At 42.6% G+C, this 25,334-nt stretch overlaps 2 protein-coding genes across 3 annotated transcripts; one reads left to right on the top strand and one right to left on the bottom strand.

The window, feature by feature from the left end:
* The first annotated feature begins 309 nt into the window (after positions 1-309).
* On the top strand, positions 310-11,486 carry casd1 (CAS1 domain containing 1). The gene is made up of 18 exons (XM_080532460.1): positions 310-458; positions 1,554-1,650; positions 2,341-2,461; positions 2,958-3,002; positions 3,161-3,223; positions 3,524-3,568; positions 3,724-3,847; positions 4,074-4,288; positions 5,096-5,518; positions 5,617-5,706; positions 5,892-6,011; positions 7,114-7,270; positions 7,514-7,593; positions 7,717-7,818; positions 7,925-8,065; positions 8,188-8,265; positions 8,756-8,848; positions 9,160-11,486. Exons 1-18 carry the CDS (start codon positions 326-328, stop codon positions 9,427-9,429), a joined length of 2,397 nt encoding a protein of 798 aa, XP_080388586.1. The 5' UTR covers positions 310-325; the 3' UTR covers positions 9,430-11,486.
* A 117-nt stretch (positions 11,487-11,603) lies between these two features.
* sgce (sarcoglycan, epsilon) lies at positions 11,604-25,179 on the bottom strand. 2 transcript variants are annotated; one of them, XM_080532461.1, is made up of 11 exons: positions 25,118-25,179; positions 20,595-20,717; positions 19,873-20,030; positions 19,251-19,323; positions 17,819-18,017; positions 16,419-16,581; positions 15,586-15,800; positions 14,943-14,969; positions 14,070-14,258; positions 13,677-13,720; positions 11,604-12,117 (listed from the first exon to the last, which is right to left on the bottom strand). In XM_080532461.1, exons 1-11 carry the CDS (start codon positions 25,152-25,154, stop codon positions 12,101-12,103), a joined length of 1,245 nt encoding a protein of 414 aa, XP_080388587.1. In that variant the 5' UTR covers positions 25,155-25,179; the 3' UTR covers positions 11,604-12,100. The 2 variants fall into 2 exon arrangements, with proteins under 2 accessions (XP_080388587.1, XP_080388588.1); XM_080532462.1 differs by having other exon boundaries at positions 14,070-14,237.
* Between the last annotated feature and the right edge of the window lie 155 nt (positions 25,180-25,334).

Below are 25,334 nucleotides of genomic sequence, written 5' to 3'. Positions count from 1 at the left end.
TCCCCACTGTTGACGCCACACTCTGCAACGAAGTGCACTCACAGCCTTGGGTACTCCATGTTCAGCAGGGAACTGACTTAAGTGAACGAATTGAACACAAATTGGTTATTGAGTTCGCTCTAATAACTTTGCGGTAATGGTGATAGACAAAACGCAGGTGAAAGATGAGGCAGCCCAGGCGCTGGGAGCAGCATTGGGAAAACGTCAACCACATGAGAGCCCCGCCGCTGCGCTGGGCGTGGACGCGCCGCCAACGGGGGGCTCAGCTCCCGGCCACTCCGCTGCGTCCGTCCGTCTGTCGGCTTGTTGTCATGGAGGAGCCAAGATGGCGGTCCTGGCCTATAGCCTAGGCAAACGCGAAATAAACCAGTATTTTAGCATTAAAAATGCCAAACTGTTATCCCTCGTAGCCGTCGTTTTACTCACTGTGTTTCACACCGCTTCACGATATTATGGAGGTAAGTGGCTGGCCATTGATCTTGCTCAATTATTTCGCTAAACACTACACGCCACTGATGCAGCCCTGTGTTAGCGGTGGTTAAGCTAGCTAACGGAGTAGAATATAGAGTTTGACAAAAATCTACTACGCAAACGTTAGCTTGTTATCGTAGTGCCAAACAACAATCCATCGTGGCTAGTTTAGCAAACGTTACACCGGATTGTTCCGACCTATGTGCCTATGATTCGCATAGGATAAACATTTTGGCCAAGAATCTCGCTCGGCAACATTTTCATGTCGCTGTCTAATTGTAACAAGTGTTGCTATGCGTGCATGTGGATTGATTGATTGATGTATTGAATTCGACACGTCAAATAATGTTTGCAATGCATGTATACCAGCTGCAAGCGCTCTATTATTTGGTGATGCTGCTGCAATTGTGAAAGGTTCACGCTTCTTGCATTCGCAGTTTACAGCTTGCGATTCCCTATTATCTGAGCTACGTATCACATACCTAAAAGTAGAAGTGAGGATGCTGTATAGCCAAAACTGCATTTGCTAACGTTTGATTGTGTGTTGTATGTTTCATGAATAGGGCAAGCAGGGCATGGCAGTTATGAATTGTGTATCTGGCAAACATCCGCCTCCCTGAAGGTTTGCATACAGCGAGCTTTGTTTATGAATGGCGTGGGGAGAGTTGGGCTCTGTGCACAGATAGCAGCTGTCTAGCTGGCGTTGACACTGGTGCTCCAGACGCCTTCTTTTTGCAACCCTCATCTGTGTATGTTGCCAGTTATATTAATCGCCAGATGGGTCTATTCAACTTGAACACTGATGTAAAACTGGGGATTTAAGCTCGAGCTGAAATGTTGATGACTTCATTTGTACATAGCTAGCCTGTCCAGCTGAACCATGTATTGTGCATTGTACACGGCTGTATTTTCTAACCACGTTGAAAAGCCATTGAATACTACAAAGGCGTGTGTGTGTGTGTGTGTGTGTGTGTGTGTGTGTGTGTGTGTGTGTGTGTGTGTGTGTGTGTGTGTGTGTGTGTGCGTGTTTAATGGCAGTGTTTTGTTTGGGCTCACTGGTATGTTCTCTCTGTCTTGTCCAGGTGGAGACACATGTGAGTGGCTGCTGTCTAGTGGTCGGTACTTAGGGGAGAACGTATGGCAGCCGTATGGCTGCATGATGCACAAATACAAAAGCATGTGAGTCACACCAGTCGGGTGAATTAAAAGTGTGTGTGTGTGTGTGTGTGTGTGTGTGTGTGTGTGTGTGTGTGTGTGTGTGTGTGTGTGTGTGTGTGTGTTTGACACTGATCTACAGAAAAACCCCTCAATGATATTTTTGAATTAAAATCTTTGTTTTTGTAGGCTTCCACATTTGAAAATGAAGCAAATACACACTGTGGACTCAAGTTGTCACTACAAACTGAGCCAATGGAGAGGGGGGAAAAAGAACTGCTCAGGAATGCTACCTGAGGCCTGGGTCAAAGTTGAATGGCTGACAGGTTAACACATACAACATACACCAAGTCACACTATAAAATTGGTCTATAGAAAGTGTATGGACCAGTTTTTACAGATGTTTTCTCTCCCCAGGCCTCAGGGTAGCATTCCTGAGCAGATATTTCCCTCTCCATTCGCTCAGTTTCTAATGACAATCTGATCCACACAGTGAGTGGATTTTATATAAATATAGGCTACTATATATATACTGCCAATGGCTGCTGGCCTGAGCTAGATAACTTTTCCTGCTACGACTGGTTGATTGATGATTCACTAACTTAGTCAAATGTATTGATTGTAAATCGCTTTGGAATAAGGCGTCTGCTAAATGCCCAAAATGTAAATGTAATGTAAGAAGATGTTTAATTACTCATTATGTTTGCCCGACAGTGAATCACAGTCCTGCCTTGCTGAGAAGAGAGTAGTATTCATTGGTGATTCTAGAATCCGACAGCTATTCTATTCATTCATCAAAATCATTGACCCTGAACAAAGAGAGGATGGAATCAAGGTATGTGAGTCTGACAAAAAGAATGGTTTATATTCCTGCCTCAACAGATATCCGATTGTTAAGTCGTGACTTGTTTCCGGGTCCAAAGTTGGCTGAGGCGCTGTCTTCGAAATGCCGCAATAATAATAATAATAAATTATATTTATATAGCGCTTTTCCGAGGCTCAAATACCCTGACAATATGGGGAAAACGGGAAAGTGCTGTGTCCCTTGTTGTATGAATAGATCCGAGTCTAAAAAACGATTAAACTGTCATTCTACCGCTGTAGTACACTGGTATTCTGGTGCAGAGAATTTCTGGTTTGGACCCGGAAATTGCAAAACGTCACGTTTGACGTCAGACTTAACAACCGAATAGGCTAAGTGCCTGTGTGGTTTGTGACTGATGTGTCCATGATATTTCAAAAATGTTGCGAACATATAATTGCACTCCATGTCATTACTGTAATGGTGTACTCTAAATGCCTGTTGACTTTTTCCCTCTGATCTTCACCAGCATGAGAACATTCCATATGAGGACCTAAGCTCCTCAGTGAAAGTGGTGAGCTATTTATGGATGTCTTCTCTCACACTTATGTACCCTTGTTTTTATTTCACTCAGAAATCTGGATTCTATCAAGTCAATCAGTTGTATGTTTATTTTATTTTTTTACAATATCCTGCTCAAATTGAGAATGATTACTTCCTGTTTGTGGACAGGACTTCCTGTGGCTTCCAGAAGTGAATAACTCGATGAAGGAACGTTTGGCATCATGGACAGAGGTGAGGAGAGCCATAACTAGCAGAGCAACTTTAGATTGCTGCTCAGAATCATTTTGAACCTACCATAGCAATTGTATACAGTATCTTTGTTTATACAACTTCTGGCAATAAGCAATAGCCTGGGTACAAGGTTACTTTATGCTACAGTGTAAATGCTGTTAGACAGTTTCCATTTGTAGTGGAGCTTTTATCATTGATGTCTGTGCCTGTGAACAACAACAGTTTATTGGGAATTCCCACATATTATACATTTGCTGCATCCATTCAAATCACGCTATTTGTTTTCTTTTTTTGTTACAGGACCCTGCTGTGAAACCAGATGTTGTCATCATTGGAGCTGCCACGGTGAGTTACGGATGCTTGTAAATCATTTATTGATGTCAATAGAATATTTGTGCCAAAATGCTCTGCGTACAAGTCTCAAGTTATTCAGCCCTCACTTTATTAAAGAATCTGAACCATTGCACCTGCCTATAACAAAGTCTTTGTCGTCTCCACAGTGGTCCATCAAGTTGCACAGTGGCAGCAGCGAGACACTCCAACAATACAGAGCCAATGTTACAGCCATCGCCTGGCATCTAGAGCAGCTGGCCCAGGATGGAGAGGTCTACTGGGTCTTACAAGGTTAGCTTTCTACCCAGTTGCCAGGCAAGAGGAAACTATTTGTGCTGTGATGAAAGGGATATAATGAATGAATGAACATTTGGAATTTATTATCTCCCTCTATATTCTTAAAGAAACTGACACTTTGTCTCTCGTCCTCTCTCTCTGTCTCTCTCTCTCTCTCTCTCTCTCTCTCTCTCTCTCTCTCTCTCTCTCTCTCTCTCTCTCTCTCTCTCTCTCTCTCCAGACCCTGTTTATGAGGAGGGGCTGAGTGAAAACAGGAAGATGATCACTAACGAGCAGATCAACCTGTACAATGAGGCGGCCATCAGCGCTCTGAACAACAGCAAGAGAAACTCCAAGGCCAGAGTCAGGCTTCTGGGTGCCTCACGGCAGGCTGCCATGGAAACCATCGCCCAGTCAACGGATGGCCTGCACTTGCCAGAGAGCACCAGGAATGTGGTAGGTGGTCTGGCACATCTGTGTGATCCATGTCATTGTCCTTTAGGATAGATTTTTCATGCACCCATCTGACTTCCACATATGGAAACAGCCTCTTTGGTTACAGGGTTAAAAGTGCATAGAATATAGTTTTTTTTTTCTTTATTAATAATTATTGATTGCATTTATATAGGGCCTTTCTAGACACCTAAAGCGCTTACATTGTATGGGGGAGAACTCACCTCATCACTACCAATGTGAAGTACCCACATTATGCCCCAGAAAGCTCACTACACATCAGCTGTCAGTGATGAGGTACAGCCAACACAATTAGATCCAAATAACAAGTACAGTCTCAGGAACGGTGTGTGCAATTCCCCCCCCAAATTTGTGAACGAGCATCACAGAATAACTTGTTTTTTTTTACTTGTTAGTTATCTACTTATAGGCTTACTTTGACTTGCTGGGCCTTGTGCTTGAACATAATCTGCCCCATGGCGAGTATATCACTTGACAAATAAATATTGTAAACCATAGTCTACCTCATTGCCAATTTGGTTTGAGTGTGAGGACTGGACTGTCTGGAGAACACTGAAGGTGAGGCAGTCTACAACCGATGGGTCAGGTTGCGGTTAGAATTGTACACACAGGAACCGGGACAGGTGCGCATCGGAGAGTTTCAAAGGATGCGCTATAGGTCCAGGGACAGAGCTTAGTTTTTATATCACCTAATTATTCATGTAGCCTTTATTTATTTTTATGTTCGAAATTTCTTGACTCTGGATTGGGCCCTCTATAATAGTATACTTTTCCTCTATTCTCCATCAGGGTGCCATGGTCCTCATGAACTCGGTGTGCAACAAGGTTCTGCAGCCAATTGACGGCTCTTGCTGCCAGTCCCTCCCGGCCCCCAGCCTCCTGCAGAAGTTGACAGCATGCGTCTTCCTGGGCTCGGCTGTGGTTTTCCTGGTGCTCCATGCCCTGGGCTACAACAGGCACGGCAAGAGCCGGCCCATCCCTGACATCGAGAGCGGCGAGGAGAAGAAGCCGGCCACGGCGGTGGCACCGCTCGGTCCAAAGGCCCCGTTCCAGGCTCTCTGTAGGATGGGCCTGATAATGGCCTATTTCTACCTGTGTGACCGCGCTGACGTGTTCATGAAGGAGCAGAAGTTCTACACGCACTCCACCTTCTTCATTCCGCTGATTTACATGTTTGTCCTGGGGGTATTCTACTGTGAGAACAGCAAGGAGGTGAGAGAGGGGCTTTTGTCTGTTAGATGTGGTCTTTTTCCCGGCTCATCCAAGAGTTACCATTTCCTATGTAATTGATTTCTCTTGATTCCACACAGACAAAGTTGCTGAACCGAGAGCAAACAGACGAATGGAAGGGCTGGATGCAGCTAGTCATCCTCATATATCACTTTTCTGGAGCCAGTGCTGTGAGTTATTTTTGGTACTCTCTCTTCATGGATTCATAATTATCATGGTGATTGCATTTATAAATGCACCCCTTAAAGAGCTAAAAGTGCTGAAGGTGTACATTTGAAATAGGGTGGGAATTGAAATTTCCTTTGATGTCAAAAGCGAAGGCCGGCATATATTAAAAGTGACTTTTCCCTCTCAGTTCCTCCCAGTATACATGCATGTTCGGGTCTTAGTGGCGGCGTACCTCTTCCAGACAGGATACGGACACTTCTCCTTCTTCTGGCTCAAAGGGGACTTTGGACTATACAGAGTGTGCCAGGTAATCATTTATTGATGTCAATGGGAGATTTGTGCCAGAATGCACACACAGGATAAAGGACTGAGAGAGCATGACATGCACAAGCGCTGTGTAGAACCATAGAGGCAATTCAAAACAGATATTCTTTTCTGTATGTATAGATTAGAATTCAGTGTTTCTCAACCCTCTCCTCGGGGCGCCCCAGCCGCACCACATATTTGATCTGTTCCACCACCAGCTCACCTGATTCAACTAATCAAGTACAAAGCAATTATGGTTTGTACTTGATTAGTTGAATCAGTTGTGCTGGTGGTGGAACAGATCAAATATGTGGAGCGGCTGGGGCGCCCAGAGGAGAGGGTTGAGAACCACTGGATTAGATCTTTAAAGCCTTGTTTGAATCCTGTTTTGGACTTAATAAATAAATAAAATAGAGCCATTGATTCTTGAAGGATATAACTTTATAAATGTCTAGTTCAACTGTCTTACACCATGGGAACCAAAAATGTAAGCTTTTTTTACTTGAATTGTTTGTAAATGTTATTACTTTACTATCTTACTTTATTTATAATTGATCTCATGGGATCGTCAGTCCTCCTTAAATCCCTCTATCTCCATCTATGAATTTGAGAGTGGTTACATTTCTCTAGCCCCATACCTCAGCTGTTTACCAAAAAAAGTGGCGGGGTGACCACTTGTTGTGGTTTGAATCCCAGATTGCCCAATTATTGGTATTGATAAAAGGTATTGATATTGATAAAATAATGTATTTTCACACTCTACCAGGCCCACGGTTGTCAACACAATTCTATCAAACAAGCCCAAATCATTAAAATATTTAAATCTAAGCTAAAAACCTTAATGTTTTGCATCAGTTATGATTAAACACAAACACTTCTGTCTTTTTTCCATTCTTATTAAATGTGTTATCTATTTACTTCTTATATTTGCTTTTATTCATTGTAATTTTTATTTTCTTACTATGCTCCTCTTGCTGTATTTTTAAATAATGCATGTAAAGCACTTTGAATTGCCCCTGTTGTATGAAATGTGCTATACAAATAAACTTGCCTTGCCACACAGCAACAGATTGTTTGAATTAGCTACATCCTGTCTGCTCCAGGTCCTGTTCCGGCTCAACTTCCTGGTGGTAGTGCTGTGCCTGGTGATGGACAGGCCCTACCAGTTCTACTACTTCGTACCTCTGGTCACCTTCTGGTTCGTCGTTATCTACGCAACAATGGCCATTTGGCCCCAGATACTCCAAAAGTTAGCCAATGGTCAGTACTTTCAGTGGTAGTACAACTTCTTGTAGAGATGATCAGAGTTTCAGGACTCTGGACCGCCATACTGTTTTGACATCCTAACTATTTGGATTAAAGCAGTTGATGCATGATATGATCATTTCAAATTCAAGACACTTTTCTTAATGACATATCTTGCCTGATAACGGTTAAATGGATAACAGAAGGTGAATAGCAAACTGATGAATGATGAATGTTTGTTGTTTTGTCTCTGAACAGGTAGTGGGATGTGGCACCTGGGACTGTTGATGAAGCTGCTGGGCCTGATGCTGTTTATATGCTTCTTTGCATATTCACAGGTGAGTTTATTATCAGGTGTATGTGCTCAGGAGCTGTGCCCAGGAGCTGAGGAGTTGTCAGGATTGGTATAACCAGAACAGGTACATGTTATGGCTACAGGTAACTGCTTCTGTGTATTCTAGGGTTTGTTTGAGAAGATCTTCTCTGTGTGGCCCATATCAACGCTCTTTGAGCTACATGGAAGCATTCACGAATGGTGGTTTCGGTGGAAGCTGGATCGTTTTGTAAGTCGGACACTTTGCATGCACACTCTTTTGAGTCACGACGATGACAACAATTCAATTTTGTTCAATTCGTTGTTCAATGTGGTGCTGTGTGTTTGGCTTGCAGGCTGTGATCCACGGTATGCTGTTTGCCTTTGTCTACCTGGTGCTCCAGAAGTATCAGGCCCTTTCAGAGGGGAAAGGGGAGCCTCTCTTCTCCAACAGGATCTCCAATGTCCTGCTCTTCATCTCTGTGGTGTCGTTCATAGTGAGTGGTTATCACAAGTGACGTGGGATGTTACTATTCACGAAGAAGAAACGAAAAGGCCAGCAATTTAAACAGTACTGACTGATTCGCTAACTAACCACTCCTGTCTCGCTCTGTTTCAGACATACTCCATATGGGCCAGCAGCTGTAAAAACAAGACCGAGTGCAACGAGATGCATCCTTATATTTCAGTGGTCCAGGTCCGTTATGTCGCTCTCTCTCTCTCTCTCGTTCTCTCTCTCTCGGTCCGTATGTCTAGCATAGCTGGACCTTGGTTATTGTTGGTCTCTTCAGTTATAATGATATGGGAGTGCTCTTCCTTAACAGGAAAACATACTTGTCACTTTCCCACCGTAGATTGAAGATCCATGTCTTCAGGTTGCATCTTAAAGACCTCATCATCCCCCCTGTACAGTTTCTCTACAAATGAATAAATAAAATGTAAATAAAAGAATAAAACTGCCCCTAGTCCCCTGCCCCTTCATAGCCCCCTAGTCCTAGCATAGATACATTTTTCTTATGATGACTGATAGATAGATAGATGGTTCATTTACTTAGACAAATGTATTGATTGTAAGTTGCTTTGGATAAAGGCGCCTGCTAAATGCCAAATATAACAATGTCAATGTAAGTGTCACACGCTTCACACTTGCCATGATGCGTTGACTTAGAATGCTGTTCTACCTGCAGATCCTGGCCTTCATTCTAATCAGAAACATTCCTGGATACGCCCGGTCTTTATATAGCTCATTCTTCGCATGGTTTGGAAAAATCTCTTTAGAGGTAAGGCATATGCAGTCTGGCAGGGGGTAACAACGCATGCTCAACAAATAACATGTAAATGATTTCACTGTCAGAATGGCAGTCCGATGTTTTGATTTCTGCATGCTAAGTTACAACCACAGGGTGTGAAGTATCAGTTACAAGTATGTGTTTAAATAGCACATACTATTCACCACACACACTTCCTATTCACCACACACACCTATTCACCACACACACCTATTGACCTATTCACCACACACACTTCCACTCTCCTCCCTGATCAGCACCCCCCCCCTCTCTCTCTCTCCGTCTGTCTTTCCATTCCTTAGCTGTTCATCTGCCAGTACCACATCTGGCTGGCTGCCGACACCAAAGGCATCCTGGTGCTGATCCCAGGCAACCCCTCTCTCAACATCATCATCAGCACCTTTATCTTCGTCTGTGTGGCCCACGAGATCTCCCAGATCACCAATGACCTGGCCCAGGTGGCCATCCCCAAGGAGGGGGGGGCCTTGCTGAAGAGACTTGCGGTGGCGGGGGTCCTCACCCTGGCCGTACTGCTGCTCTCCAGGAACAGTGAGGAACAGGGAGGCCACTGAGGGAGGGGCCAGACAGACGTGTCGGAGAGATGTGGACTGATCAGCCCGGACCCCCGGGTGAACAGACATAGGGCCGGGGCGGAGGCGGAGAGGCAGTCTCACTGACTGACTGACTGACTGACTGACTGCTCTGACTGCTCTGACTACTGGGGTGAAAGTCTTACACTGAAGAGGACGTGGCAGCCCGAGGAGGCCTCACTTCTCCAGGAGCAGTGCTTGGAAATGTTCAGAAGGATGTTTGCCTTGTACTTAAGGGTGCGGTGGTCACCTAGTCTATGTTTTATGTACAGTATTTAATGATTTAAATTAAGCTTATATTTTATACAGGGTTTCTTTAATTTGTTTTGGCTTGTTTGTTCTCTCTTCTCATTTTTGTATTTGTGCCCATGACTGCCGTTCATGAATGAAGTATTGCAGAAGCTTTTTCCTATCTCACTTCCTCATTGACGATAATAACCTTGTCCGGCAATGCAGAAAGATGCACTTTGAAAGTTTGTTGAAAAACATTTGCATTCTGAAATGAGCCGGCTGTTTTTAGGCTTAACAACCACTCCTGCGAGTGTGTCTGTCAGTACACATTCAGGTGTCTCAAGTCACAAACTATTCTATCACACTGGCAGTCTCTTTAAAACACATTGTTAAGATCGTTGGTCTTAATTAAAGAAACTTTTCCGGTAGGAGAGGTGGATTAATGAGGATACGAGGATTTGATATGGTTGGGGAGGTGTAGTAGTATGTTCATTCAGTATTCTCCAAGACAGGCCTCCAAGAGCTATAACCAACAATGCACTGTATTGTGGTAGGATACCACAGCTAACAATTGCAACTTTCATGTACTAGACCACTGTTTATGAATGGATGATTGGATAAATTAATTACAAATGAGTAATGAAACCTAATTGAATGCCCATCACATTTACAACTTCCTCGTCAGCTGCCACATAGCGTCAGTGCCACTTTGTGATACTTGATGAAGGGATATTGAAAAGAAAGTGAAAGAATTGCTAATGAATAAAACAGTATTTCATGTTGACTCGAATGGACATTTTGGCCATGATGACGACCAATGAGTTGTGTGTTTTATTGTGTTTTTTCAGCCATTTTAAGTTTTACACAAAAGGTTTAGCACTTGGTGTATTTGAAATGACAATGTGAAAAACGATGTTTTTTTTGTGTATCTACTTCATTTAGTATCTCACCATTTAAGGTGAATAAGTACGATGGTCAGAATCTTACAGATTGAGGTAACTTTATATTAATCACTTTATATCCAATTGTTGACAACATTGATTTGTTTGTGCCCATATTCTACACCCTTCAAAACATATAATTCAACTGCTTAAGCTAGATGTTATGGCAACTTTGCAAATATTGTAAGTGTACGTTGAGAAAACTGCAAAAGTAGTGTGATTTTGAGTTTTATCGCATTTTAATTTAATCTGTAATTTTTTTTGTGCCATGAAAGATAACAGACTGGGGTTTTGTTGTTTCTCTACAGGTTAAATTAGCTTCTGCTTATCAAATTGATGATGGCCCCACGATGATGACACACATTGGTCTGATGACTTGGTTGCGTGAATATCAAGGTGATACAAACAGATATTGGATTGACAAAGCATCAGTCAGTAAATGGATGGTGTCATTTCAGAATTTCCCTTTGTTTCTATCATTGAAAGGAGGTGATTTAAACATTGGATATTTACTACTTTGCCAATAACTCCCATTGTATTCCAATGAGCTATTGCAGGTTTAGAGGCTCACAGACTAAAGTGAAAGCCACAAGTAGCTGTAAGTTATTTACAGGCTATACATTGTACTGATCTGGACAAAAAAAACAATTTCAGTGTGAAATGTTTGTTTACCTTATAGGCTTTATTACTGTTGTCTAGTTAACATGAATTACTGATCTGATCCTGAATTGGTACTTTTATTGATTTAATAAATTAGATTTTGGTCATATTTAAAGAAGAAACAACAAGTCATACCCCACACAATTTAGATGTTTTATGTGAATAATTTTGATGTCATAAAAATGTGAAATGTATACATTTTTATTTATAAATGCCTTTATTCTGTTGTACATTTATTGTTAATAATAAATACCTTCATAAAAATGTGTCGTCTGACTTTCATTTGCTGGTCAAAAACTTGGAATGCTTTTTTTGGTATCTCGGTGAAATAACAAGACTTTTTGTTGAACTCAAGTGAGGACAGACAGCAAATTAACCCAACATGTCTTTACTGTTATGATGTGACAGAACATAAGGAGTTGCTCATACATAATCAGACAGGACACATAAAGCTCTTCCATATCACTCTATCCTTCAAATAAGACAATTGTGCAAGGCAAGTACAAATACAAGCATGATATCATTAACCATCATATTACATCAGAACATTTGACACAAACTATTAAGAAAATATTCTATGGGCATAGCATTTGTTATTAATGACAAGTCTCATACAGCACACACACACATCTACTCCACATTTACCCAGTAACACTCCCTCACAAGTGCACATAGACACTGAAGCATAGAGTATAAAGGTACTGCTGGGTCATGCAGATTGGCAAAGACATAATAAAACATGGTTTAAAGGGACAGAGACAAAGCAGCTCCAACACTTGGTTTCTTGTCACAAGTTCAGTGCTTCAGCCACCTTTCTCTCCTCAGGAATACCATTTACCTAGAGCGGAGAAGATCTAAAATATAAGTGTTGCATCATATTGGAACAATTCACAGGGTTGATTAAGAGCTGCTGTTGAATCAAAAGCATGTTGAGCCTTTAATCAGTAATATCACATGAATTATTTATCTCATGGAGGACTGTATGAAATACAAGACCAAAAGCAGACCATTATACTTGCCTCCAGCCTTCGAAATGTCGACATTACATAATGATCTCCTTTGTTAGCAGTAAATCAACAAACAGAGCAGTGAGTTAGAGAAGCAACCTCTTGCAGTTCATAAACACAAGGAGGAGCCAAACTCTAGCAAGAGTGTCACTACAGGTAGTATTAATAGGAATACATTTTGTTGGGAAAAAAAGAAACATGTGAAGAAAATCATTGAAATCAGGATTAAAGATGTTATCATACAGCCTCCCCTACCCCTAGCCATCTCCCCCAACCCTGCCCCCCCCCCCCCCCCCCTGGACACGCATACAACCTCCCCAACCCCTACCCATCTCCCCTAACCCTGCCACCCCAACTCCCCCCCTGACATGCATACAGCCTCCCCTACCGCTACCCATCTCCCCTGTCCCTACCACCCCCGCCCCTCCCCGTTCGTTAACTCTGTGTTCTATGTGCCCATGTTATCTGTTGCTTGTTGTTTCTGTGTTTTCCGTTTCTCCCATATTGTCAGAGTCTTTGAGCCTCGGAAAAGCACTATATACATTTAATGAATTATTATTATTATTATTATTATCATAGCAAGCCATATACTGTATGTTATAAAATACAATGTTCATTTTTGAAGTTCACGGTTGTGCAATGGCATTTATTGAGTTCCATTGCCCATGCGTTCTGGTGGTGCAGAAAAGATGTGATGGTGAAAGAAGTGGAAGGAGAAGACAGTGCCCCTCTGTACATTTTCTCAACTGTTAATAATAAATATTTTATTATTTTTTTCTTATGATGACTGATAGATGATTCACTTACTTTGGACAAATGTACTTCGTCGCTTTGGATAAAAGCATCTGCTAAACTTAAAATATTTAAATGTAAATGTAATTTATAAATGAGGGACAGGGATTACTATAATAATAATAATAAAACCTGCATGCAGCAATTTATGCAGCAATTCATGGCAAGGTCACAGGATTAAAAGGCTGTCTGAGAATGGTTTAAGAGTGAGCCTGGGAGATGTCTACCAGGTTTATAGCGATAGGGTAGACCATCTTTGATTGATCAGCTTTTATGTGATTGGTGTAAATGCATATATGCTCTTTTACATGTGTAGATTAAAGAGTTACCACACTGGACCCCACTGACTTGGGGGTGTGGAAGATATAGCGTTTAAAAGTTGGCAATTTCAAACCCTTGTTATAGCGCCCTGTTTAGAGCAATGGTGGTAATATTACATTTGGAGGTAGTGGTCACCACTTCCTATTTATTCCTAATTTAGAAACGGCATTTTACCAATAATAATAATAATAAATACCCTGACAATAACAATAGAGTTCTACGCCCTACTGGCATAGACCCCTAATAAACCAATCAAAAAGCAGGAGTCAAGACTGACCTGATGGCTGTTGCTGTGGTATCTGAATCTGGTTTTGCAGGTTTCTGAAATCAAAACACATCATAAATCATGGATATATAATAGGTTTGATCTGCTATTATAGGAGAACACTTTACTTTGAAAACTGTAGCCATGGTCATAATCTCAACATTTTCCTGAGCTCCAAGCCAATTACTAGAATCATGGGACAGCTTTAAGCCCTCTAAGAGATTTGACAGATTTCCCATTGCTGTAGCTGTAAACAGGGTATCCCTCATGACAACATCGAACTAAAATAGCTTTGTTCTAATATGTGTGTGTGTGTGTGTGTGTGTGTGTGTGTGTGTGTGTGTGTGTGTGTGTGTGTGTGTGTCTGTCTGTGTGTGTGTCTGTGTGTATAGGTGTTACACTCACGTCTGTGTCTGCATCAGGGGCATGCTGGTGGTTTCGTAGTTGTCTGGGTGGATGGGGGGCACCACCTCCCCACTGACGGGGTTGAAGACGGGCAGGGTGGAGAGAGGCCAGGAGATCTCCCGGTTCTTCGACATGCTCCGCAGCTCCTTGGTGGACTTCTGGATGGAACTATGGTGGACCAGCTGGATACTGGGAGGAAGGGAAGATCCAAAACATACATCTGAGCTCTCATTCATCTCAGCCAACGCAGACTCAGTTGTGTAGTGTATACACATACATACATGTTTGTACCAAACATAATACATTACACAGCAGAGAAATGTTTGCTTTTGTTTAAGCAAGAAAATCAACCTACAGAATTTGTTTCACGTTGTTGCTTTTATTTGGGGATTTTCGTCTGCTGACTATCAACTACTTGGTAAAAAGATGAATCTCCCTGGTATGTTCTTGTATTTGTTCCTCTAAACAAAGCTGGTCTAAGGTTTCCCTGCTCAAGGTAGAAGTTGCCCATAAAAACTGATCTAGAATATTACCCGTACCCCGTTCCTAACCGTAACAATTTGATGGAAACATATCATCTGATCAGTAGGTTAGGGACAACTTCCACCTACTCCTAGGATTCCCCTAGTGGTCATCCCCATGCCAACCAGCCAGCCAATCTAACACCATCCCTACAGCTTTGAGCAGCTCATAGGATGAAAGGATGTGAACACACAGATGACAGTATGGATGGAATGAGAATGCCACCAATGAGGAGACAATGTAAAAGGTGAAAGTGCAAAAGAGGGGGAAAAACAGATCCAAACTAAAAAAGGGGAACCAAAAGTATCAAACCAAAAGAAAAGAAAAACACAGGAGAGGAAAAACACTTACTCTGGTGTTTGCATGTTTCTTTTATCCCTAGAAACAAAACAAAATTAATGAATTAAATACTAATATTAATAGTTAAGAGACATCCACACATGATCCAATGGAAAGCCAGTGAGGTAGGATGGAAAATGGGGGGGCATAATGTAGGGATGGTAGGTAGGTAGGTGGGTAGAGTCTCTCCCAGCCTGTAGATGAGGGTGACGAAGGAGTTGGGGAGGCAATATGATGGTTGATTGACTTCTATGCAATGATTATGCTGATGACCATCAAAATGCAGTGAATATGAGAAATAAAATCAGTAAATGCATGAATAACATACAGTATATGGACCATAAAATTGAATGGTTATGACAAGCTGCGTTTCCAGAATATCCTAACTTCTCCCATCGACAGTGTCTAAATATCATGACAGAACAGCCAACTCAGCAACACTCTATAGCACTGCACTTCAGAACACTCAAACACTCCAAATCTGCCCTCCCCTACAGTACATACAATTTCAGTCCTACAACTACACTACAAAACACAACACAACACATAATTCCCTCAACTCAATTCTATATACATATCGGTGTGTTTTAGTGTGATTTGTGGTGTGTGTCTGTGTGTGTTTGTCTCTGTCTGTCAAAAGTCAAAGCAGACTTACACCCCTTCCCTCCGGCAGCACATGGAGTAACCCAGGATAACGAAGAGGACCAGGGCGACGGCCGAGGGGACCGCCAGTGTGATCAGGAAGTCAGCAAAAAAGTCCCTGCTTTTCAGTGATTCAGAGGGGGGGTCGTAGTCCCCGATGTCAGGCAACACCCCGTTGCCTGGGTCCTGACGGTTGCCCTGTATCATGATAACCTTAGTGATGTCAACCTGGAGATGAAAGGCACATGGTTAATGAGTACAGATTGATTAACTTTTCGGAGATAGGAATCAATAACATTAGAGATATAATATGAGAAATAAAATCAGTAAATGCATGGATAACATACAGTATATGGACCATACAATGTAATGCTTATGACCAGCTGCGTTTCCAGAATATCTTAACTTCTCCCATCGACAGTGTCTAAATATCATGACTGAACAGCCAACACTATAGCACTGCACTTCAGAACACTCAAACACTCCAAATCTGCCCACCACTACAGTACATACAAGTTCAGACCACAAGCGTCATGAAACTCACTCATAGAGATGCAAAGAGAAGGCTGTCTGAAGGTACGTTGATACATAAGCTTGGTGGTCTTCTTCAGATGGAGAGACTAAGTGATTTCATCTTGTGCTAGTAAGTACAGCCCAAAGTATCTCACGACTCCTGTTGAGTTTCATTCTACTACAGCACAAAATGTGATTCAACATGACACATGATGCTGCTCTATATAGTTTTGCAAATGGATCCTCCTCTAAAGTTTCAGAATCTGAATGTGATTGATCCCTTCAAACCTATGGCATGGTTTGGTGGCTATGGGTTTCGAGACTAGGCCCCACCAGAGAGATCTTGCACCAGTCGATGTCAAACTGGGCCCTGAACTTCTTGTCACAGCTGATGACGGGCTCCATCTCCTGGCTGCAGCGGAGCTGGTTGTGGGGGTTCTCCACCTCACGCAGGCACGATGAGAACTGCACGTCTGCACCCACCATCACATACACACTGGGGAAAGAAAGGACACATGCATTTCATATACACGCACGCACCACGCTCAAACACACACACACACACACACACACACACACACACACTCCTGTCTGTTAGGGCTTTCACACCGGCAGTTCCGAACGCCGGTTCGCGTTCGCGTTACGAAACCTCCGAACGTTGGCGATGTCTGGCGAACGAGCCCGCGTTCATACCAGTGTATCGTTCGCCAGACAGCGCCAACGTTCGGAGGTTTCGCGAACGCGAACCGGCGTTCGGAACTGCCGGTGTGTAAGCCCTTGAGTGTGCTGAGGCTCCTGAGTCAAAGCATTCTGCCCCTGCTGAGTCTTTGTGACGTGTTCTCCTCTTGAACCTTTCATCTTCCAAAATGAGGGCATGCATGTTTTATGAACAACTTACGGCTATTCATCTGGGAACTCTCAATTGGCAAAACAAACTGTCAATGACTGAGTAGCTGAGCTCTCCTTTTATGCACTGTGGATGAGACTCTCAGAGCGACCAATTAAATGAGACCTCGGCATGATGTGATGCTACAGTGGGACATAACATGAGCAGAACAAATCTGAGACGGGTTAGGTAAGAGGTTAGGCCTCTTTGAAGTGAATGTTTCTGTTGCAACTGATGCAATATTGATCATATGGAAATGAGTTTCCTTTGTGTTGGATAACCACAAACAGTACAATTGCATACTACTTCTTTACCATACATTCATATTTAGATTAGATTAGATTAGATTCAACCTTTTTGTTATTGAACAGAGTACATCGAAATGTATTTTTTGCTCTAGGCACAGAGTCAGCCATAGTCAGTGCCCCTGGAGCAATTAGGGGTTAATTAAGTGCCTTGCTCCAGGGCACAACGCAGTGGTGATATTTGAGTAATGAACCATCCAGTTATTGTGTTACACCTACCATCTACCATCTACCTCAACATCTACCTCTATTATTCCTCATACAGTATCTAATCATGTTTTGTGCTGTCCCTTTCTGTTGTCTGTGGGTAGTGGTGGTCTAGTGGATAGTGAGTTGGACTTGGATCGGAAGGTTGTGAGTTCAAATCCCGCCTGAAGCCACACCACTACTAGTGTGCCCTTGGGTAAGGCACTTAGCCCTCAGTTACTCCAGGGGGAATGTCCCTGTAATTCGTAATTGTAAGTCGCTTTGGATAAAAGCGTCTGCTAAATGGCAAAATTAATTTAATTAAATTATTGTCTGGGCTGAGAAGGATTCCTCACCCCTCCTTGAGGTTGTTGATGGGCAGGGGCACGCGACCACCCCTGTCCAGCGCTGAGGTGATGTTGATGGCGTTTAGGCGCTCCGGCTGCCACACGTTCTTCACCGCACCCAGGAAGTCCCCCAGGACCTCGCTGGCCAACATCTCCTCCACGTTCATGTTCTTAATGTAGAACTCTGCCTGGTAGGGCAGGGGGAACTCTGAGAGAAGGAGGAAAGTCGTGTGTGTGTGTGTGTAGGTGGGGGTGGGCGGGGTGAGAGAGAGAAAAGCCATCATTAACAACATTATACATGACCTCTACATCACAATGATTGAGTAAGGAGGAGCAGAGATACAGTACCAGTAAAGAGTACTGTCAGATATGATTGACTGCCAAAGCTCATACGGCATTAAAACTATGGCCAGAATATTACATTTTTGGCATTTAGCAGACGCCTTTATCCAAAGCGACTTACAACAAATACATTTGACTAAGTAAGTGAATCATCTATCCATCCGTCATCAAAAGGAAAAGTAATCTATGATGATAGATGATTCACTTACTCAAATCATTGTTCCATCATTGTTCAAATCCAAACCAAGTTATCAAGTTTGCATTTCAGTGGCCTAAATCTGACTGAGACCACAATCACATTCACTCATTGAGTCACATATAGAATCCTAAGTACTTCATAGAACCAGTATAAATACAGGGATATGGTGGTCTTGGTGCATCGCTGACTAACACCCATGTGAAATAATGTGTCACATCTGTTGGGACTGGGGCTCTGGGCCAGATGGCTGCTGACATCAAAATCTGCTCAGCTTCCACCCAATAAAATCCATAGTGTATTGCATGTACAGTGCTGTATGTGGTACTGAATGGTACCTAGTTTTGGGACGCAGACAATGGCACATTGATTTTTATTCATCAATAAATACTTTATATCACTGACTTTGACTATCAACATTAGTTTGAGTCATCCTTGAATTGGTAGCATTGCGATCTTCACATCAAGGATCTCAATAGAACAAAGCTACTTCCTCTCCTCACATCCTCCTCACATCCTGAGAGCACAGAGTAGTGGTGGAGTAGTGGTGGTCTAGTGGATAGTGAGTTGGACTTGTGATCGGAAGGTTGTGAGTTCGAATCCCGCCTGAAGCCACACCACTACTAGTGTGCCCTTGAGTAAGGCACTTAGCCCTCAGTTACTCCAGGGGGAATGTCCCTGTAATTCGTAATTGTAAGTCGCTTTGGATAAAGGCGTCTGCTAAATGGCAAAATTATTTAAATTATTTACATATACAGTAGAAAAACCCAGAAAGCAATGTGGTGGATACCAAATGTGCACTTTCACGTTGGTGCACTGCAGACTAAATTGGTAACATGGAGAGAAAGTTACTTAAGACTGTTTCAAAGAATTCATTCTCAGCTTTCCTCTGACTCCTCTTACCTTCAGTGGACATGATGTTTACGACCAAGACGTGCCGGGCTGTTTCGAAAGTGCGTCTGTTATAGGCTGTAATCTGGAACACATAGGGGTGAAAGTTTAAGCCTAGATCAATGCAGCTTAGATGGCGGGCCAGGCTCGCTGGGGAGGTCTCAGCCAGATACCATACATGTATACCATAGGCGGAATTGGAGCACCACAAGCCTACGTGGAACTTAAATAAAGCCTTTTAGGGAAATGCTAGCTTAGGGAGAAGCTGGAAAAACATAGTGGAATTTAAGCCTTCGTAATATCTTACAGACCCTGGTGATTCTAAAAGCTTTACAATGAACCATGTGACATCTATTAGATAAGCAAAGAAACAAATCTCATTGCCTATTCCTTGACTGGCTCCGGAACTCAATTCCAAAGCTGGACAATAAAGTAGAGTACCGGTATTGATTGATTTATGGACACATACTCTGGACATTGAATTTCGTTGCTTAACATTGTATTTCGTTCGCATTTTTCTGTACAGCATGGAGCAGTTGCCGGCATACTCTTATAGGCCTATATCCCCTAAAAAGCAAAACATTTGATAGGGTATAAACATTCCTTGCAATCATCTGTACAGAGACAAACACACCTCAATAATGGTGGGCTTGCCCACATGTCCAGCTGTAGGGGAACCGTACAGAACCCCATCGCTGTGAGGGGTCCTCTGGATGTAGCGTAGCCAGCCAGGTCTGTCTGGGTAGCCCATCAGGTTAGTGTTAAAGGTGATGGGATCATTGCTGGAATCACCTGTGAGGAGGATTTTTAAAATGATTGACAAGTTGAAGTAGCCACGAAATAACCGGGTGACTACCGTTGGTGTTAAGCGAGACAATTCACTCAGCAGCCTTTTTGTCACGCGCTTATGATGTTGCACTGCCGTGCTCATGCACCAACGGAATCGCTGAGTGAAACGTCTTGCTTGGGTGTATCTGAATCATATCACTGAGTACACCTTTAATGTCTATTAACTTGTTATTATCAAACAGTGACCCAGTGATATTAGTGTGTCCAATTTATTGTTGTTGCTTAAGTGAAGTACCGTAGTTATCACTGAATAGATTGATATACAATCAGGGGGGTAGTGGTGGTCTAGTGGATAGTGAGTTGGACTTGTGATCGGAAGGTTGTGAGTTCAAATCCCGCCTGAAGCCACACCACTGCTAGTGTGCCCTTGGGTAAGGCACTTAGCCCTCAGTTACTCCAGGGGGAATGTCCCTGTAATTCGTAATTGTAAGTCGCTTTGGATAAAAGCGTCTGCTAAATGGCAAAATTATTAATTATAAATTAATTTATAAATTACAAAGGGCATACCTGGCTTTGGAAATGGAGGAAACTCCCCTTTGAAGTACTCCCTCTCCAGCACATGGACAAACAGCACACCAGCAGACGGGTAGACATTACGGTCCGCATGCGACCTCGACACGATGGTGACCACTGGAGCACAGAGGAAGGACAGAAAGGTAATTAACTGACACTGTGTGTGTGTGTGTGAGTTCATCATTACTGCCCTGCCAGCTGGAATCAGGAGGGATAGAATGGCCATTTAGGGGTGACCATGAAGGTAAGGACAGTAAGATAATGTCCTGTACCTCTACGCTGGTATGTTGAAAAAATGTGACCATGGCAAAAATGCAGTAAGTCATTTTGCCTATGTGCAAGAAACTTTCTACTACAGTTGACTTTGTTATAGTAGGCCTATTGCCAAACAAGACAACAATATAATATAGCCTAGTTGAATGCAGAGACAGACAAGCACCCAGGCTTAAGTCTATAGGTAAATAGGTGTTTGTTGTTAAGAGCTAGGGCGCTTACGATATCAAGGCACAGAGTCAGTAGGCTAGAACAGAAGCTGCCTGGTGTCAACAGCAGCAAGGATGTAGCTGCAGTCAGTACAAGCAGCAGTGTTGTGAGTCATTCCCACTCTTAGGAAAAACATTCCTGGGCTGCTATTCTTCTCTGTCTCCTTCCCTCATTATACCACAGCCCTCGGTTTAGTCCCACTCTGTTTCAAACACAAACACACTCTCACACACACACACACACTCACAAACACACACTAAGTCTCTATTCATCGTGTGTTGCAGTGTCAAAATGGCAGCTCTTAAGATGGTTTCGGCAAGATAGAGCTGGAGGTGTTATGAGCCTATAACTCTCGCCTCCTCCTCCTCCTCCTTCTCCTCCTCCTCTGCCTCCTCTTCTCTGGTTTCACAGGGCGTTTTTCTTTTTCTTCCCCCCCCCCCTCTCTCCTCCAGTGGGTGGTAGTTCAATGTTTAATCACCATGGGAGAGTGAGTGTGCTGGGAAGGAGGGGGAGAGCTGCAGTACAGAGTCTCAGAGAACTCCACTGTTCTAGTTCTCCAGACAAAAATACTTGGTTAAGCAGCAAAGGCGTAGGAGAGCTGGGAAGGGGTCCTAACAGGAAAACGTAGGCTTATTTATCATCATGATCATCATCATGACACATAAACCTACGTTTCTTTATTTTTTCAGTATGTTTGAAATCTTTAAGTTATAGTGAGGTTTTAGCCCTAAACAAGTTTCCTACCTCACCTGCACTTTCTATCCATTTTATTCTTTCACTGTTTGGTCATTTATTTATATGTGCAAATAGAATATACAAATAAATATAACACAGCAGGAGTCCACAGAAAGGGTTAAATCACTCACACTCTTACAGCAGGAATTACAATACATAGGCCTATATATTGAGTTAGCGACAGTATTCAGCACAGTAGAAAAAAGCCACATCAAAAGCCCTATGAAACTGATTACAAAATGGTTTCAGGAGTAAACCTCTCAGACCTACGATCCCTGAAACAACATAAAAAATAACAGTGGACTTGGTCACAAAACATGAGATGAACGAACATGACTGTATGGATGTAGCCTATAAAATACCATGGGCCCTAATTTGCTTCCGTAAAAAAGCACTGCACAATTTCCTTCTACAAAGTAAAAAAAATATATAGAATACATGCCAAACGTGTTTTATATGAAGTAGGAATGCATATTTTCCTGTAATCTGTACAGTATACAATGTTTAAGATATTCTCTTGAATTTATACCCTATTTAGTATTAGCCTAATGTTTTAGGGAATATATTTTGTAGAGAATGCACTGGTGGTATGAGGGATTGTCCTTGACAACTGCTATGACCTAATAGGATTTATTTTCACCGGTTGGTAATTATTGAACGTGGAATGGATATTTGTCCCATTCCCCTTGCCAACCCTCTGAACATATATTGGTGCAAAGTTGTTTTCGCTTCTCATGTCAGATGCACTTGGGACAACAAATTACCGCTAGGCCTGGGACAACAAATTACCGCTAGGTCTTTGGACATGGTCTGAGTGATGCACACCTCTCTTTAGCTGAAGTAAATATTGAGGCCAAGGCCTTTCAAATGATTTTTGTAAAATAATTGCACAGTTGGCTCCAGTAGAGTGTGACTAATCCACAGACCAGGGCTGCTGCCACTGCGACTGCAATCAGGCTAGGTGATCTTTTATCCTAGATTCCAAAACAGCCGGCTCCATTTTTAGCACACTGATCAAGCTTTTTCACTGACCCTATTTTCATTCATTCAAGCACAGTTGATTGTACAATCAACATAATCACAAAGGCCAAGGTCAAGTTTTATGACCATTCTCTTCAGAAGCCCTTCATGTGGTTTATCAACACACGTCCACAGATGTGACAGCCCAGATGGTCCTCTCCTTTTCACCACAGTCTATCCCTTCGGAGGATTTAATCAGGAAGCCAAAGCAGAGATCACTGGCTAAGCTATAGAGAGGGTGTGATAATAGCATCAGACCTGTGCTTATACCAGGCTGTCTCTATGCACAGCCAGGCCTTCTCCAGATGATGAACCGCCTCCTCTAATACGTCACCAATTAATGGTTAATGTTAAAACCAGCCTCTTAACCAGAGGCTAATCCTACAGGATCTTCCACTAACACACAGTATACACACGCTCTCTTTCTTTCTTTCTCTCTCACTCTCTCTGTCTCTCACTCACTCGCTCTCTCACACACAAACACACACACACACACACACACACACACTCACATGCACACACACACACACACACACACACACACACACACACCTTCGCTTGGCATGTTCCTTTTCAGCAGAACAGGCCTTGCATTAGGAATGGATAACCCATTTTTATGTGTACATGGGAAGACCTTGGACAGGCCAGCGCCTCAGGAGTGGTCCTTTAATAATATCATTGGCCACAGTCAGAAACAAACTACCTTGTCCCTTCCATGGCTAGACAGGCATGTTGTCTAGTTCTGTTGAATCAGCTCTGTGGCCCTTCTCTTTCCGGTCAGGAGGAATGCATGTGCAAAGTCTTATGGTAATGTTATGAGCCTCGATCTAGCCTTTAGTCTCTCTGTGATCCTACTGTAGCTGGAAGTGAAACTGCTCTGTGCCTGCTGTGACTAGGCAGCAGTCAACACCGGATTTGCCAACAGTACTGACTGAGCCTGGAGTAGAACTGTTACACACGGAGGTAGGCATGTACCATGATATTAGATATTATCTTTGTGTATCACATAGGCCTAAAGGTTTTAATGCCATTATTGTCATCATTTATTATGGGTTTATGTTCACCATCTAAGTGAGAGAGAAAAAAAGTTAAACATTTATCAGTGTCCACTGAGGATTTAAGCCTAACTAAGTAAAGGCCTTGCTTGCACAGTAGCCTGACTTTATACCGCCAGAGTAGCAACCATGGTTAGATTGAAGTAGCAATAAGCCAAAGTGAAAACTGTAGATCAGAGATTTTAAGAATTTTAGAAGAAGAAAGAGTTAAGTTACACTGGAGGCGAATGCCTCTATTAATGGGGAACTACTTGAGCATGACCCATGTTACGACAAGGGGAGGGGTCAAGGGTCACACAAGATGTGCACCACTGCACACACGCCCACTTACCGTCCCTTTGCACGGTAGCTCTCTGCTTCAAGCCCCCCATATAATGCTGGACTTGGCTAATTCTCCCAAACACATCCTCAGGTATGACACCAGAAGAATGCACAATGTAAACTTTTGGACGAACAAACAAAAACAACAGTGATATGTAGGCTCATTAGAACCTCATTTCAAACAGTGATACAAATGTCTATTGTCTAGGCTACTCAATTGGAATTCAATGCAATTACATCTTTGTTTCTGGTAATAGGAATATGTATTACATTTGATACTAGAGAAAGTGTAGATACGGTAGATACGGTTCATAATATGCCAATAGGCTACAATTATGCAGGGCCAGGGACCAGAACACTACTTGTAACTTACTAGATTACTTGACACTAGAGGCCTACAGTACCTATTTGTGGCTTTGGATAGGTGTCATGCATGCATGATTTAATCAATAACACATAATGTTGTATTATTAAACTCACTAGAGGCATTCTGACTATACATACTCCTACTGTATGGAGGGTAATGTTTATACCTAACGTAATTAATTATAACACCTAGCCTTCAAATAAGTGGATGATGGTCATATGAATGTTGAGGAACAGGCTACTCAAAATACCCTAGGCTACAGGAATAAAGACAAGCGTTATTATTTGTCATTTAAGTCCTCAAACCTAATTAGTAGTCATATATTCGTGTACATCTGAGCCACCTTCCACCAAAATAACGGAACAAGCTAACGCTATAGTAGCTCGGTCATTTTTTCCATGGCTCGCAGTTGGGAAAAAATGAAAACCACACCAGTGCAGCAGCTAGCATGCTAGCTAACAACATTATACATATTGCATAAAAAAAGCAAACCGTACACACATATCGACCCATTTTCATTATAAATCGATACGTACCCATAGATAGCCATACGATTACAACCGCAGTGGCCATGTTGCATCTAATTCACGTGAATTTTACATTAAAACATCATATTCGTGTAATCGCGGTTTGACAGTCATCAGAAGCATCTCTCTCTCTCTGCGTTCCTCCCTCCGCCTCCTGCCAGGCTCTCAGTGGGAGCAGCTCGAGCTCTCATTGGTCGGAACATCTGGCGCAGATGTTGGAAAATAA

This window comes from Nansenia antarctica (assembly GCF_963989245.1).
Source record: "Nansenia antarctica genome assembly, chromosome: 5".
In the NCBI taxonomy this organism is placed as follows: Eukaryota; Metazoa; Chordata; class Actinopteri; order Argentiniformes; family Microstomatidae; genus Nansenia; species Nansenia antarctica.
The sequence above is the reverse complement of the archived record's forward strand: the minus strand, read 5'-3'. Positions and strand labels throughout refer to the sequence as shown.

Bases quoted from the DNA above. Each gene is read 5' to 3' on its own strand.
- sgce (XM_080532461.1), bottom strand. From the start codon at position 25,154: ATGGCCACTGCGGTTGTAATCGTATGGCTATCTATGG. The intron at 18,018-19,250 runs GTAAGAGGAGTC...TCCTTCTCTCAG, and splicing joins AAACATCATGTCCACTGAAG to AGTTCCCCCTGCCCTACCAG. The intron at 16,582-17,818 runs GTGAGGAATCCT...TTCTTTCCCCAG, and splicing joins ATCAACAACCTCAAGGAGGG to TGTGTATGTGATGGTGGGTG.
- casd1 (XM_080532460.1), top strand. From the start codon at position 326: ATGGCGGTCCTGGCCTATAGCCTAGGCAAACGCGAAATAAACCAGTAT. The intron at 3,224-3,523 runs GTGAGGAGAGCC...TTTTTGTTACAG, and splicing joins GTTTGGCATCATGGACAGAG to GACCCTGCTGTGAAACCAGA. The intron at 4,289-5,095 runs GTAGGTGGTCTG...ATTCTCCATCAG, and splicing joins CAGAGAGCACCAGGAATGTG to GGTGCCATGGTCCTCATGAA.